General features: G+C 41.0%; 1 protein-coding gene across 3 annotated transcripts in view; it reads right to left on the bottom strand.

Annotated features, from left to right (window-relative positions):
• Positions 1–14,745, bottom strand: part of Wwp2 (WW domain containing E3 ubiquitin protein ligase 2) — a 114,974-nt gene that overhangs the window by 22,367 nt on the left and 77,862 nt on the right. For all 3 annotated transcript variants that reach the window (XM_042700697.1, XM_042700699.1, XM_042700698.1), the window contains one exon: positions 1,831–1,920. In XM_042700697.1, coding sequence (XP_042556631.1) covers positions 1,831–1,920 — 90 coding nt within the window. The remainder of the gene's footprint in view (positions 1–1,830; positions 1,921–14,745) is intronic.

Raw genomic sequence — 14,745 nt, forward strand, 5'->3', positions numbered from 1 at the left:
CTGAGGATCGAGGTTCAAAGCCAGCCCGGGCAGGAGAGACCGTGAGACTCCTATCTCCAATAAACCACCAGAAAACCGGAAGTGGCGCTGTAGCTCAAGTGGTAGAGCGCTCGCCTTGAGCTGAAGAGTTGAGGGACAACACCCAGGCCCAGAGTTCAAGCCCCACGACCGACAAAAAAACAAAACAAAAAATAAAACAAAAAAAAACTAGGTGCCAGTGGCTCATGCCACTAGGATTACAGAATCATAGCTACTCAGGAGGCTGAGATCTGAGGATTGCGGTTCAAAGCCAGCACAGGCAGGAAAGTCTGTGAGACTCTTATCGCCAATAAGCTATTAGAAAACAAGAAGTGGTGCTGTGGCTCAAGCAGTAGAGCGCTCATCTTGAGCTAAAGAGCGCAGGGACAGCACCCAGCCTAGAGTTCAAGTTAAAAAATAGGCAGAGGCCTACCCTTGATACAGCTGAGACAAAACTGGCTATGAGTTTACAGTTGCTGAAACAAATGTTAAACATGTAAAGACTTATTTAAAATACTATCCTCTCTATTATGCACATACTTGAAACTTTCCATTATATGAAAATTTCCACAATCAAATAGTGAACTGGCTTTTGTTTTTTGTTTTTTATTAAGTCAATGTTTAACTTTGGTAACATCATTTGACTTTAGGAAACAAAGTGAACAGTAATGATGACAAATGATGAGTTCCATTCCCGGGTGGGTAAGGAAGTGAAGGGAGACTCGAGCATTCTACTGGAAATTTCTAGGGCCAGAAGGTGAGGTGGTATTTGCCTGGCACACGCCTGGTAGCTGGAAAAAGCTAAGCACCAAAGCCTGCCCAAGAGTCCCCAGCACTACCATCCTTCCCTCTGCAAACTTGGGTGGTGAAATGTTCGTATTTATGCAAGAGCCCTTCATGGCTGCCCCAGTGGGGAATGAACAGAACACATTCCTTTTTGACAGAGTACTTTCTGTCCCTGGCAAACAGGGAATCAAACCCCTTCTCCTTAAACGTGGGCAGTTTTCCCTCCCTTGGAAGCCGCTGTCATCTCTCGGCTTTGGAGAACTCAGCTGTGTTCTCACCAAGTCCAGCTGCAAGATGAGCACTGCGGAGCCGGGCACCGGTGGTTCATGCCTGTAATTCTAGCGGCTAAGGAAGCTGAGATCTGAGAATCATGATTTAAAGCCAGCCCGGGCAGGAAAGTCCGTGAGACTCTTATCTCCAATAACCGACCAGAAAACTGGAAGTGGCACTGTGGCTCAAATGGTAGAGCACTCACCTTGAACTGAAGAGCTGAGGGAGAGCGCCCAGGCCTAGAGTTCAAGCCCCATGACCACCACAACCACCACCACCACCACCACCAACACCAACACCACCAACAACAAAAAGAGCACTGTGCCTTTCAGGGCAGGTTCTACAGTGATGTGCATAAATGCTCTTTCTAAATCAGTCTCCCTGTACCTGTTTTCTCCTTAGCAATTTTCTAAGAATTTTAGTATGTCCTAAGAAATGAAAGCAGAATTCAGGTAACTGGATAGGAAAAGCAATCAAATAAATCAGAATAAATATCATCATACTCTAATACCATATGGAGAACACCCAGACCTAATGTGGGTGACATGATTGGGGACCAAGGAGACACTAAGGCCCGGAGGCTTTTTCAGACCCTTTGCCTTCGGTCATGTCAGTTCTCAATACCATTTAATGAAGCCCAGGGACATCAGTCAGCAATACAGGGTAAAACAGACAGTGATGGTGAGAATGATGGAGAAGCCCTGGGAGTCTCTTGTTGCCAGTTCTAAAGTCTCAAGGCTTTACATGTGTCCTTACCCTGGAGGGAGAGGCCGCTCCCAGGTGGTTGTCTTTGTATTGTGGTCAACATAATAGACACGCCCATTGGGTAGCTCTCGCTGCTCCCACCTGGAAGATAAAGCCAAGGGATGATGAATGAGATACACAGTTCCAAGGTATAGCTTCTGTTAGAAAGGCAGTCCTTAACTACAGGTGTGAAAAATTTTCAGGAAACACCAAATATGAGGTTCAAAGTCAACCCACTGGTCACACCAGTTCCATGCTATCACTTAAGGTAGCATCCAGGTATGCTTGTTTCATTTTGTTTTGTGAGACAGGATCTTACTATGCATACGTAGCCCAGGCTAGCGTCAAACTGGCCATACTTCTGCCTCTGCCCTTCAAATGGTAAGGTTTATCGGCATGTGTCACCAGGCCTATCCATGAGTTGTTGAGGAGACTACAGTAACCACCCTTTATGTGTGTTCCTATACAGACGATTGCAATGTACCTTGTAAAGTCTAACTTTATAATGCCACACCTGTTCTTCTAACACTATATATATTTATAACCATATTTCCTTTTAAAATAATTCACTAGAAGATGTCCTTGCTTTTCATTTTTTAGTCATGCTAGGGATGGAACCCTATGTACCATGCTAGTCAAGTACTTACTACTGAGCTGAAACTCGCCAGTCCTAAGAGGGATTTTTTTTTTTAAAAGAGATCTGAATGGATCCAAAAACATGACATACAATTATTTACAGACTGAGGTTCAGTCTGGATGCAAGTTATGGTTACCAGGGTGCTGAGGTGAAGTGATTCATCGGTGCTAACGGAAGGATGACAATGTTAACACATGATGCAGAGACCCCATGAGCAGGAAATACAAATCAGCCTAGTGTCATCCCTGTACTCCTGCCACTCATACACAGTCTAACCACTCCACTTACCTACAGTACAGGCTATAATTAAACATAAAATATGGTAACATATATAAAGGACACAAAAACTTTATATAATACCTACCACTTTATAAAAAAAATGTTAATGATCCAGGAGCCTCTATGTTTTCATTTGTTTCGATTTCTTCTGCATTTGGGTATTGCTTAGGGGAAGACAGCACCTTTTCAGAGAAACTACTATATATTCTGTTGTGCTGAGGTGCTTGTTTTGAAAACGTCTATTTGTTTGGGCTGAGTACAGCTTTGCAGTAAATGATTTTGCTGCTTCAATTAGTTTCCCTTCCTACCCCGCCCCTGCTTGAAATAAAAAATAAAAATAAGAAAATGTGAATCTATTCCAGAAAACGATGTGAGCAAAACATACGAAGACATGACTGCATCTGTAATAAACACTAGATAAACATAGAAAATTCCCTAAGCAAACCTGGCCATAAATATTATACAAAACTTATAGACACGTACAAGCTACCTCAGTTTACCACATTATCTGCCTCACTATCTATACCTAGTATTCTATTTCCTGTATGATTTCAGCTAACCCTCTATGGCCTACTTGATATAAACACCCGTAAGTCCCACTCCTTGCAATATCTGCTTGCACAAGCAGTTTACTCCAAGACAAGAGCCCTACTGACTGTGATGTTACATCATTAAATTATTTAACATGTGGGAAATTGTTGTATTAGTAAGTTCCTAGCTCTTTTGCATGTCACTGACAAATTCTGTGTATGCCTGGAACTCATTTTTCCTCCATAAGCCCTTTGGTTTTTATTATACAATTTCTGCATAGTGTGGTAACTTGTAACCCTATTTACACTATAGCAGATCTGACTGCATGCCAAAATGTATCGTAACTTCTACTATTACACCTACAGTAGGTGTAATAGTAAAGATAAAAACAAAATTAAAACAAAAGGAGGCTCAAGTAGCATATATTTCTTAGTATGTACAAGGCCCTGGGTTCAATCCCTAGTATGGGGGGAAAAGGGGGAAAGAAGGAAGGAAAGCAAGAAGACAGGGGAGGAAGAGGGAGTTGGGAGGGGAGGGAGGAAAGGAAGGAAAAGAAAAAGGAAGGGAAAGGATATTTACTTTTTACTCCATTTACATTTGACACAAGAGGAAATTTTTGGTTTTATTATATTTTGCCTAATTTTTAAATTGGAAGATAAAAGAATACTTCAAATTCCATGCATTGCTGCAAACAAAATTGAGTTAACTCCTCCTCTCTTATCATCTATGATTTCGGTGGCTCTTTTGAGCCCAGGCCCAGATGAGATCTGCCCTTCCCATCTTTGATCACAGCTGATCCTAGAAATGAAAGTCTCTCTTTCAGGGACTGTTATTGTCCAGCAAGACTCCATGTCCTTCTACAAACCCTCTCAACTGGCTTAGCTAGAAAATAGTTATTACCAGAGGAACAAGACCTTTCTTGCACAGCCTCTTTTCATATCTACATTTTTCCTTTTAAATTGGACTCCTGCTCAGATTAAATGTCCGTGTGGGTCCTCCCTGATCCCTGACCTGGTCTACCTCCCTTTCTTAAGAGAACTCTCACTCCTCCCTAACCTGCACAGCTATTCAGGAGTCACACAAATCTCTTCCCTTCATTCATGCGGCACAGTCAGTCACTTCTATTGGCAGCCACATGAGTCTCCCGCTTTTGCTGACCCACATAGATTAAGCCTCCCGACTCTCTTGGTATGGTCTCCCCTTGCCAAGAAAATGATACTGGCATTGACTTTTCATCAGCACATCCCTGTCAGGGGTTAAGTTCTGTCCCTTGCAAGCTTCTTCTTCACACAGAGATGAAAAGGCTTTTCAATCCAACTGCCCATGGGTCTCCCTCAATGCTGCATCTTGGACACGTGGGCCATATCTGCTCTGGCTGAATAGCTTTCTTTGATGCTCTCAGAAACAGTGTTCAAAGAACTGAATGGCTCCTTGGCCTTCAGTGAGTAGAGTTGACTGTGGACTGTACAGGGTATTTGTGCTGGAAAGCACTTAACAAGGAGTCTCGGTTACAACTAATCTCAGGTAATTTTTCTTTTACCTAGATTACCATTACTCCTACAGATGCCCTTTAGACGGTTATACCTTCTGCCCACACACCTTAAACTTCCCACACTCACCATCACCAAAAGGTCAAACACTAAAAGAACTGAATCCTATTAAGATGATGGCAATCATCTCTCTCCTGTATTATCTGAAAAGACTGGTCACTGGAGCCATATTTTTTTTTGTAGAAGGTTTCCTAAAAGATCTCTATTATCTCCCATTAAGTGTGCATTCAACCATCTCAATCAATCAATGTCAATCTCCCTGTGTGTAGACAGAATCGCAGTTTTACCCAAAGTAGTAGCAGTTTTACCCAACTTTTTGGGGAGGGGTTAATGCTGGACAAGGAATATCAGTATTAAAGAAGTTTTCCTGAAATGACCCTAACAAATTTATATCTCAAGGTTCAAGTGGTAGAGTGCCTGTCTAGCAAGCATGAGGTTTTAAGTTCAAACCCCAGTACCACCAAACCAAGAAGGAACAAAGAAAAAGAAGATATACATAATAAAATGCTCAAAAATTCTCTTAGTAAGTGCGTTATTAATTTGTATTAGTCATTAGTTTGCTCAGTTCTCATTAACGCAGGCACTGGGCAGTAGTAAAGCTCTCAAGCAAAATACACTTTCTCCATTAGAAAATAAAGTCATGCCAGAACCTTTATATACCCTAGAGAAATGATATCTTGCTGGGGTTGGACAAAAGATGAACTTCAGAAGAATATTCTGGAAGTATTCAAGTTTTCCTAAAACTGCCTATGCAGAAAGTTAATTCCCCACAGGCAAAACAACATAAAACTTGTGTTTTCTTTTTTTAAAATAAAATATATTTTCTTATGGATGCTTCACCAACAAATCCTACCACCCCCTACAAACTCTGGCCACTTCCGGGGTGAAACATAAGATTTATATCCTGTGAAGGGATGTTTTTAGCCTGTTTTATGAGTCAGAAACCTGTGTGCAGTGGCACATAGCTCTTGCTCACAGCTTTCACGGCTTTAGGAGATCCTTTGTCAACTGAGTAGGAAATGTTTTAAACTGCATCCTTCCCCCCAAGGGCCTTTTCTGAAATACTGAACTAGCCTTTAATAACGATCAACAACCAGCGCTTTATGCTCTCTAAGCTCAGGATATCAGAGTACCAGCTACTGAGGCTCCTGACTTAAGTCTGGTTTTCTTCTCCTTTTCCTTAAGTCATTCCATTTTCTCTGATTTGGAAAAATGCCCAAAGCTCTTCAATGGAAGTTGGAAACACTCAAAATATGTTTTCAAGACAATTCTTGGACATGCTGTCCATGAAAACAATTTTTTCACATTTACTTTCATATAAAAAGTTGGAAATCTAAATAGTTAATGGGAGCCAGAAAAGGGTCTTCTCTTTCTAAAGAGCAATTTGGCAAGAAGGTCTTCTCTGTATGAATGTCCTTTAGCACATCAACTTTTCCTTCTAGAATATAGCTTGAAGAAATAATTATGTGTCAGAGATTGAACTGTACACATATATATCATATCACACTATAAACGCTGTAACCAAACTGAAGCAATCTAAAGTTGATCAAAAAATGACGTTACTTCCACAGCAGTTATTCATTATTTGAAAATAAAATTGTAGATGACTATTGATTTCTAATTTTTACAATACATTGAGTAGAAAAGCTATTTAGTAAATGACATATTTAAAATAATTTAAGTTGTGTGTAAATTAAATATGTATGCTTTTCTCATTAAATCTAAAATGTCACTGGTTATATGAGTATTTAATACACTGCTAAAGAAAAGGACACTGTCAATTAAACAATGGTATGCCAATGCTCATACATTGCACCATGATTTTAAAGAAGTGAAATAAGATACATAACAAATCAATAATACATGAGAGGTGTGTATATATGTAAAATTTTTAGAACTCCAGAGTAAGGAAGAATATGAAAAAATTTGGCTTTAAAATTTTAAATTCCAACACAATAAAAGTCACCGCAAAGTGAAAAGATAGAGACTGAGCAAAAGTATTTGTAGTGCATATCATTTAGAAGTGATTACTATCCAACAAATACTAAGAATCTTGCAATTTAAAAAGATACAAAAGGCAAATAGAAAAATGGAAAAAATAAATGAATAGATAATTCCCAAAAGAGAAATCTAAGAATCAAATAAAACATTACAAAGAGATTCAATGTCAATGGCGATGAAGGAAACTCAAAACCGCACACACACACACACACACACACACACAAATACCATTCACACCATTAGACTGGCCACACTGAGAAAATCTGACAATAGTGCATTAGCTGGAGAGTTTACACACACACACACACACACACACACACACACACACACACACACACACACACACACACACACACACACACACACGTCCGAATTGGTGGGCAGACTTGAGAAAGTAATTTCTTAATTATCTACTAGAATTCAAAATCTTCATTTGTACAATGTACATATTCCAGTTCCAGGACAAATCTTTTTGTTTGCATTCTTTTGTTATTTTTTTGAAACAGTTTCACTAGTGGCCCAGACTGGCTTTGATTCTCCTGCCGCTGCCTCCCAAGGGCTAGGATGACAAGTGTATACCAACATACCTGGCCCAAAACAAACCTTAAAGAAACAAACAACATGGGGATAGTGGCACACACCTGTAATTCCAGAACTCAGGAGGTATAGTGCTGGAGAGTTTGAAGCCAGTCTGGGCTATAGAGCAAAACCTTGTCTCAAGAAACCATACATACACACATATACACACTGTCTCTCACACACTATAATTCTCAGGTACTTGGGAACTAGAAGTAGGGGAGCCAAAGTCTTAAGATTAGCCTGGGCAAAAGACCCTATCTGAAAAACAAACTAAAGCCAAAAGCACTAGGAGTGTGGCTGGAGTAGGAGAGTATGAAATTCTGAGTTCAATGAAAAAATCCTTAGTACCATCAAAAATAACAACAACAACAAAAAAAAATAGGCGGCACTGGTGGCTCACACCTGTAATCCTAGCTACTCAGGAGGCTGAGATCCGAGGATAGCAGTTCAAAGTCAAGCTGGGCAGAAAAGTCCCTGTAAGACTCTCATCTCCAATGAACTGCTCAAAAACCAGAAGAGCAGCAGGGCACCGGTGGCTCATACCTATAATCCTAGCTACTCAGGAGGCTGAGCTCTGAGGATCCTGGTTCAAAGACAGCCCAGGTAGAAAAGTCCTTGAGACTCTTTATCTCCAATAAACTACCAGAAAACTGGAAGTGGCACTGTGGCTCAAGTGGTAGAGCGCTCACTTTGAGCTGAAGAGCTAAGGTACAACACCCAGGCCCAGAGTTCAAGCCCCATGGTCAACCAAAAAAAAAAAAAAAAACAGAAGTGGCACTGTGGTAGAAACACTAGCCTCGAGTACAGAGGCTCAGGGACAGTGCCCAGGCCCTCTGAGCCCAAGCCCTACATCTGACACACACACAAATAAAAGACCAGGCACCAGTGGCTAACACCTGTAATTCTAGCTAATCAGAAGGTTGAGATCTAAGGATCATGGTTCAAAACCAGCCTGGGCAAAAAAGTCCATGAGACTCTTCTTTCTAATAAGCTACTCAGAAAAAGCTGGAAGTGTCATTGTGGCTCAAGTAGAAGAGTGCTAGCCTTGAGCACCAAGAGGCTCAGGGACAGAGCCCAGGCCTTAAACTCAAGCCCCAGGACCAGCAAAAGAAAAAAGAAAAGAAAAGAAAAGAAAGTAGCTATACAAGTAATATAGTGTTGTGAAGACTGCATAAAATAATCTAGGAATAAAATTTAGCCATCCTCAACACACTATAAATGTTTAGAATAATTTTTAAATGTCAATGATTAAATCTGGGTGAGTCTGTACTACATTATTGTTGTTGATCTATTTCTTTTCTAATTTTATATCAATGAGCTTTTATAATGAGATCAAGAAGGAAATTAAGCTGGGCACCAGTGGCTTATGCCTGTAATCCTAGCTACTCAGGAGGCTGAGATCTGAAGATCATGATTTTAAGCTAGCCCAGGAAGGAAATAGGAAATTCTGTGAGACTCATCTCCAACTAACCACTCAAAAACTGGAAGTGAGCTATTGGCTCAAAGTGGTAGATGCTAGCCTTGAGCAAAGAGCGTAGGGACAGCGTCCAGGCCCTGAGTTTAAGCCCCACACTAACCAAAAAAAAAAAAGGAAATTAAAACTGGAAGTATGGCTCAAGTAATTAATGTCAGCCTTGAACAAAAAAAACCTAAGCAAAACACCAGGCTCTGAACTCAAGCCCTAGTACTAGTATAAAAAGAAAAACAAAAAAGAAGGAAATTAAAATTAAACACCCATTTGACCAATATTTATCTGTCTCCATAGAAGCCATATATTATACTGAGAGGTGGGAATGCAAAGATGGTCACAACACTCCTGCTCTAGAGGCGCTCTCAAGAGGTATAGTGAAAATGGAAACAGTTATGCATGGTTACACACAGAGACACGGAGCAACGACTCAGGACATTAGATCAAAGATGTCTTTGGAAACAGCCTTCTATTCTGAGATGAGAAGGAAGCCAGATGCATACTATTCAGCATTACCTAAGCATGTAAAACCCTTTCAGGGTCAAGAGCTAAACTATATTCAGCCCTAAAACAAGCTAGGCATCAATTCTCTCAATATACCCCTTTAATCTGGAACTACTCAAAATGTGATCCACAGCCTAAACTGTAAACAGTCCTAGGACCAGAGAAGTTGCTCAGCACTTAGAAACTTTTGTGCCTTTAACATCACCACAACATCCAAATGAATGAATTCGCAAATTCACCCCCTTGCACAGAGTGTAGAACAAAAAGCATGGTTCTGCAATACATTGAAATTTTAAAAAATACATTGAAGCCGGGCGCTGGTGGCTCACGCCTGTAATCCTAGCTACTCAGGAGGCTGAGATCTGAGGATCGCGGTTCAAAGGCAGCCCGGGCAGGAGAGACCGTGAGACTCCTATCTCCAATAAACCACCAGAAAACCAGAAGTGGTGCTGTAGCTCAAGTGGTAGAGCGCTCGCCTTGAGCTGAAGAGCTGAAGGACAGCGCCCAGGCCCAGAGTTCAAGCCCCACGACTGACAAAAAATAAATAAATAAATAAAAAATAAAAAATACATTGAAACAAAACAGCAGTAAAAAGGGCCAATTCCTTACAAAACATCTTAGAAGTGTTGTTTTAAAACTCTGGGTAAACACAGAGAGACCAAAAGAGGATACTTAAGAAACACAAAGGTGCAATGCCCATATGCCTCTTCATGTTACCATAAAATAACATATATTTTGAAATGAACTCGATATCTCTCTTTTTTTGTTTTAATTTATATCTTTTTTATATTTTTTATTTTGTGATGATCTGTCTTCTTTCCCTTATGTATAATATAGTCAAGTGTGTATCTTTAGGAGGGTTAGGGGGAGGGTACTGAGGGAAAAGAGTGGAAAAAGTGCAACAGCGAAGCTCACTTACTGGTGAAAGTGAATTATACAATTCATGGGTAGAGACAGGAAGGAGGGACTGGGAGAGTGAGAGAACAGAAGACACTGTACAGAAGGAAATATACTCAGCACCTGGCTCAGGTAAACATAATCCTTCTGTATATCACCTCTATCGTAACAATAAAGTAAATTAATTAATTTTAAAAAACAAAAAGGGTAAGGTTCTGGGGACAGTGCTGAACTTGAGTTTGGAATGGAACTCAATGACAGAGGTTTGTTCAGAGCTTAGCAGACACACTTCAAATTCTAATGTCTTTTCCAGTGTTTCTACAAACAAAACACCAAAGAACTGTCACAAGGCTGTCATCTTTGATAGGGTCTCAAAGACCATCTAGCGAAAGTGCCTCTTGGGTCTTGGGGGGGGCAGGGCAGATAGTAAATCCAAAAGATCTAGAAAATACCCCTCCTCAATTAATTCTACTGTGAGGCAGGAAACAGGGCAGCCAATGACTGCAGGAGAAAAAGCATGGTGTGAAACTGCAGGGTTGAGGTAAAGCCAGCAGTCCAAACACAACGCCCTCCCTTATGTAAGAAACCACAGTCGTGTGCTGGCTGCCAGGGGGAAATAATGTGCCTCTGTGTAGGAGGGACGCAGAGAGCTGCAGAGACCAGGGTGCGCTTGGGGTTGTCGAAGCCACGTACACATAGTCTGTCAATAAGCATTCAGTCCCCAAAGTGGGCTCAGAGTTGACAAAAACCAGACAGCTGACTAACGCAGACTCACTTCCCATTACCCCCTGCTTAGACCCTATCTCACATATCTCTTCAAAGCCCTGCAGCCTGGGAGCTCCACACCCTGGCAAGGGCTTCTTTTGTCCTGCTCAAGTTAAAAGCTCCAGAAAAGTTTCAAGAAAGGGAAAGAGGAAAATAATTGAGTATTGTATTTGGACTTGCCTAGTTCAGGCCTTCAGGGCTTACATACATACAGAGATGTGTGACTTCTTTACCGCTAGTCTCCTGGACTGGTAATTTTAGAAGGGTGCCCGGCAACCTGCAAAATAGACCCTTGAATCCCCAAGTGAACCCTGATCCCGTTTTCACTGAGGAAGACTGAGGAGTTGAGGAGATTAAGTTTGAAACAGTTGGCTGGAGGCCTTAGCAAACAATAGAGTTTGTCTAAGAAACTTCTCCTTAAAGAGGAGCCATGCTCCAGTGATATATTTGAACCCCAAACCAGGAAACCCAGTTAACAATTGTGTTCAGCTCAACTTCCTTGCTGGTGGGAAGAAAATGTAATATTCTTGTCAGAGTTGCTCTTCCTTTGAAGCATTCAAGAAGCAGAATACATTTATCCAGATAAAGGAAACATTTTTTTTAAGATAGTATTTAAATATATTAATTTATTACTTACAAATAAGTCTTGGCAGCCTACTTGTGCCATCCAATTTGTTCTACCTTCTTCTATCTGTCTTCCTGGCTATCTATAGACCAGTAGGGTGATGATCACAGTATGACAAGAGCCACACACATACATGCAAGGGTCAGAGAAGGATTCCCAGAGGTATTACCAACGGAGCTGAGAGTTGAAGACATTTAGAAATTAACAGACAAAACGTTAAGGACACTCTCAAGAAGAAGGTTCTGCATCGGGGAGGGTCCTCAGCCTGGAGAAAGGGTAGAATGCAATGGTTGAACCAAAGGGAAGCAAGGAGAAAGCTGTTCAGGCTTGATCAAGGATTTGGGAATTTATCCCTAATAATAATAATAGGATAGCTCATGCCTAAAATCCTAGCTACTCAGGAGGCTGAGATCTGAGAATCATGGTTCAAAGCCAGCCCAGGCAGGAAAGTTCGTGAGACTCTTATTTCCAATAAACCATCAGAAAACCAGAAAGTGGCACTGTGGCTCAAGTGGTAGGGTGCTAGCCTTGAGCTAAAGAGCTGAGGGACAGCACCTAGGCCCAGAGTTCAAGCTCCATGACCAACAAAAATAATAATAATAATAATAATAATAAAATAATAGGAAGCTCCCACACACAGTACTTCAAATGGTGAAAGGTCATACATACTCAGAATTTTAATTTAAAAGATTTAAAAAAATGGACAAGGGTAAGAACAGGTTATTTGAGTGACAGAGAATGGTACCTTAGTCTGGGATATGGCTAAAGCGTGTAGTCAAAGGGGAAGATTTGACAGTTCTTTTAGAGATAGAATCATTCATTCACTTAACCATTTCCTAGAGTCCTGTGATGTGCCAGGCACTGTACTAAATGCTAGACATGTGGTGGTAATAGGAAATACATAATTCCTGCCTAGCGGCACTAATAGTATTGGAGAACAGGCAGCCACTCAGCAAAGCATTTAAATTGCACTTGGAATAAATGCTAGAAGAATGGAGAACTAAAAGCATAATCCAGAGGACTAAAGGTGGGGCTGGATAACTGGACAGATGTCAGAAAGAAATAAAAGATGAATAACCTGATAGTTGGCTGGGCAGATGGTTGCACTATATTTGGGAGGGAAATCAGATTCTAGACAGGATGAGGTTAATAGGATGACAGGTTTTGTTTTAGACATGAAACAATAGGCCAAAGATACAGAAAGGAAAACTAGCATGAGATTCCCTTTGGAATCTCACCCAAGGGAATGGGTGAGATAACCAGAAGGACCGGAGGAGAATCCAGTGGCAGACCATTTTGAGCACAAGATCATTTCTTGTTCTGCATTTGTAATACCAGCCCTGGACTTGATATATCTTAAAAAGTATGAATATCCTGTTTGAAAAGAATTGGATGGGCTGGAAATGTGACTTAGTGTTAGAGTGCCTGCCTAGCATGCATAAAGCCCTGGGTTCCATTCCTCAGTACCATATAAACAAAAGGCTGGAAGTGGCACTGTTGCTCAAGTGGTGGAGCGCTAGCCTTGAGCACAGAGAAGCTCAGAGACAGAGCCCAGGACCCGAGTTCAAGCCCCAGAACCAGAAAAAAATAAAAATAAGAATTGGAACATGTAAAATCAACAGACTGCCACCAGAGTACCAGTAAATAATGTAGGTGCTGCATTTATACACACACACACACACACACACACACACACACATACACACCACACACACATACTCATAAAAGACAAAGACTAGGTAATAAGTCTCATTTCCTATGGGCAGCCCTTCTATTGGGCTATCACCAATACCCTCTGTGCTATTTGAATTAACATAACAGATTTCATTCCCTCATTAGTCTCTGATTCCTGAAGCCAAAATGCCATAGATAAGTTAATAATCCACTTGTCTGGGTCTTCAAATTTATACACAAATTTAGAGTGCGATGGGCAGGGATGGCAGGTCTATGAATCCAAAGGTCACTGTGGAAACCATGTCCTTTCTTGCTTTGAACACAGACAAGACATAGGAAAGCCTGCTGTACACTCAGCAGGGCTGGTGGTCATCCTTAGTTAGAAAACAGGTTATGTAAACCCTGAGACAGTCCTCAAAGAGACTGAGCACGCCTAGTTGTCATACAGATGGGCACCTAATAGCTTTGTAAGCTAGGAAATTGTGACTTCCATACCCTTCTCAGGACCATCATACATATTAAAGCAGGTAACAGCTACCCCAGACCCACACACAGGTCTTGTCACCTCCTAAATGTTCCAAGGGAAAAGAGCTGTTCAGACTCTTCCTCAGAAAAGTGTTTCAGTCTCTGGCCAGATGAGGGAGGGGAATGAGCCTCTCTGGGCTGCTCAAGTCGCCAGACTGAGAATAAAGAGCGTTTACAGAGTCTGGAGTTTTCCAGCTGCCTGGAAACAGGAAGTGCCCAGTCCAGGAGAACAGTAACCTTCACACACGCCCTACATAAAGACATGTTGAGCCATTAGCCCTAATTGCCTGTGACTGACACAGGACTGAGGCCGGCCTTCCAGGCATTTGCTCAGTGGAAAGAAAACAAACAGCTCACTGGGGACACAGGCAGCCATTTTCTCTGTTTTCTGCCAAAATGGTTCTGCTCTCTTCCCCCCAAATTATAGCATACAGATTTGAAATTACACACCGAAGGTCTTTTGAGTATTCTGTACCACACATAAAAGAGAAAAGCAATCTCTGAAGGGAATAGTTAGACATATGCAATTGGTTAATAATCTTTTCACAAAATCAAAAACTTGACTACTCCTCTATCCCCCCCAAAAACTAAACTTTAAGAGCTGCCTTTCAACATTTTCAATTGTCTCAGGGTCAAAGCATTAAGTATTTGAAATACTTTTTATTTGATCAACATACTTTATTAAGAGACTGGAGTTAATAGTGTACCCAAGTATACATGGCCAAAAATCACATATGCCTTCAGGTTTAGGATTTTTAATGGCTAGCTTTCAGAAATGGCTTTAAGAACAATAAAGCACATTGTATGTCAAGCAAGAGTTCTTAGATTCTTCCTTTCTCTCCTTCATGAACTATACAGAAAGGCTCAGAGGACATCCACAATCACCAAACCA

Source organism: Dipodomys spectabilis, unplaced genomic scaffold, assembly GCF_019054845.1.
Source record: "Dipodomys spectabilis isolate Male_0828 unplaced genomic scaffold, ASM1905484v1 ptg000273l, whole genome shotgun sequence".
NCBI classification, from domain to species: Eukaryota; Metazoa; Chordata; class Mammalia; order Rodentia; family Heteromyidae; genus Dipodomys; species Dipodomys spectabilis.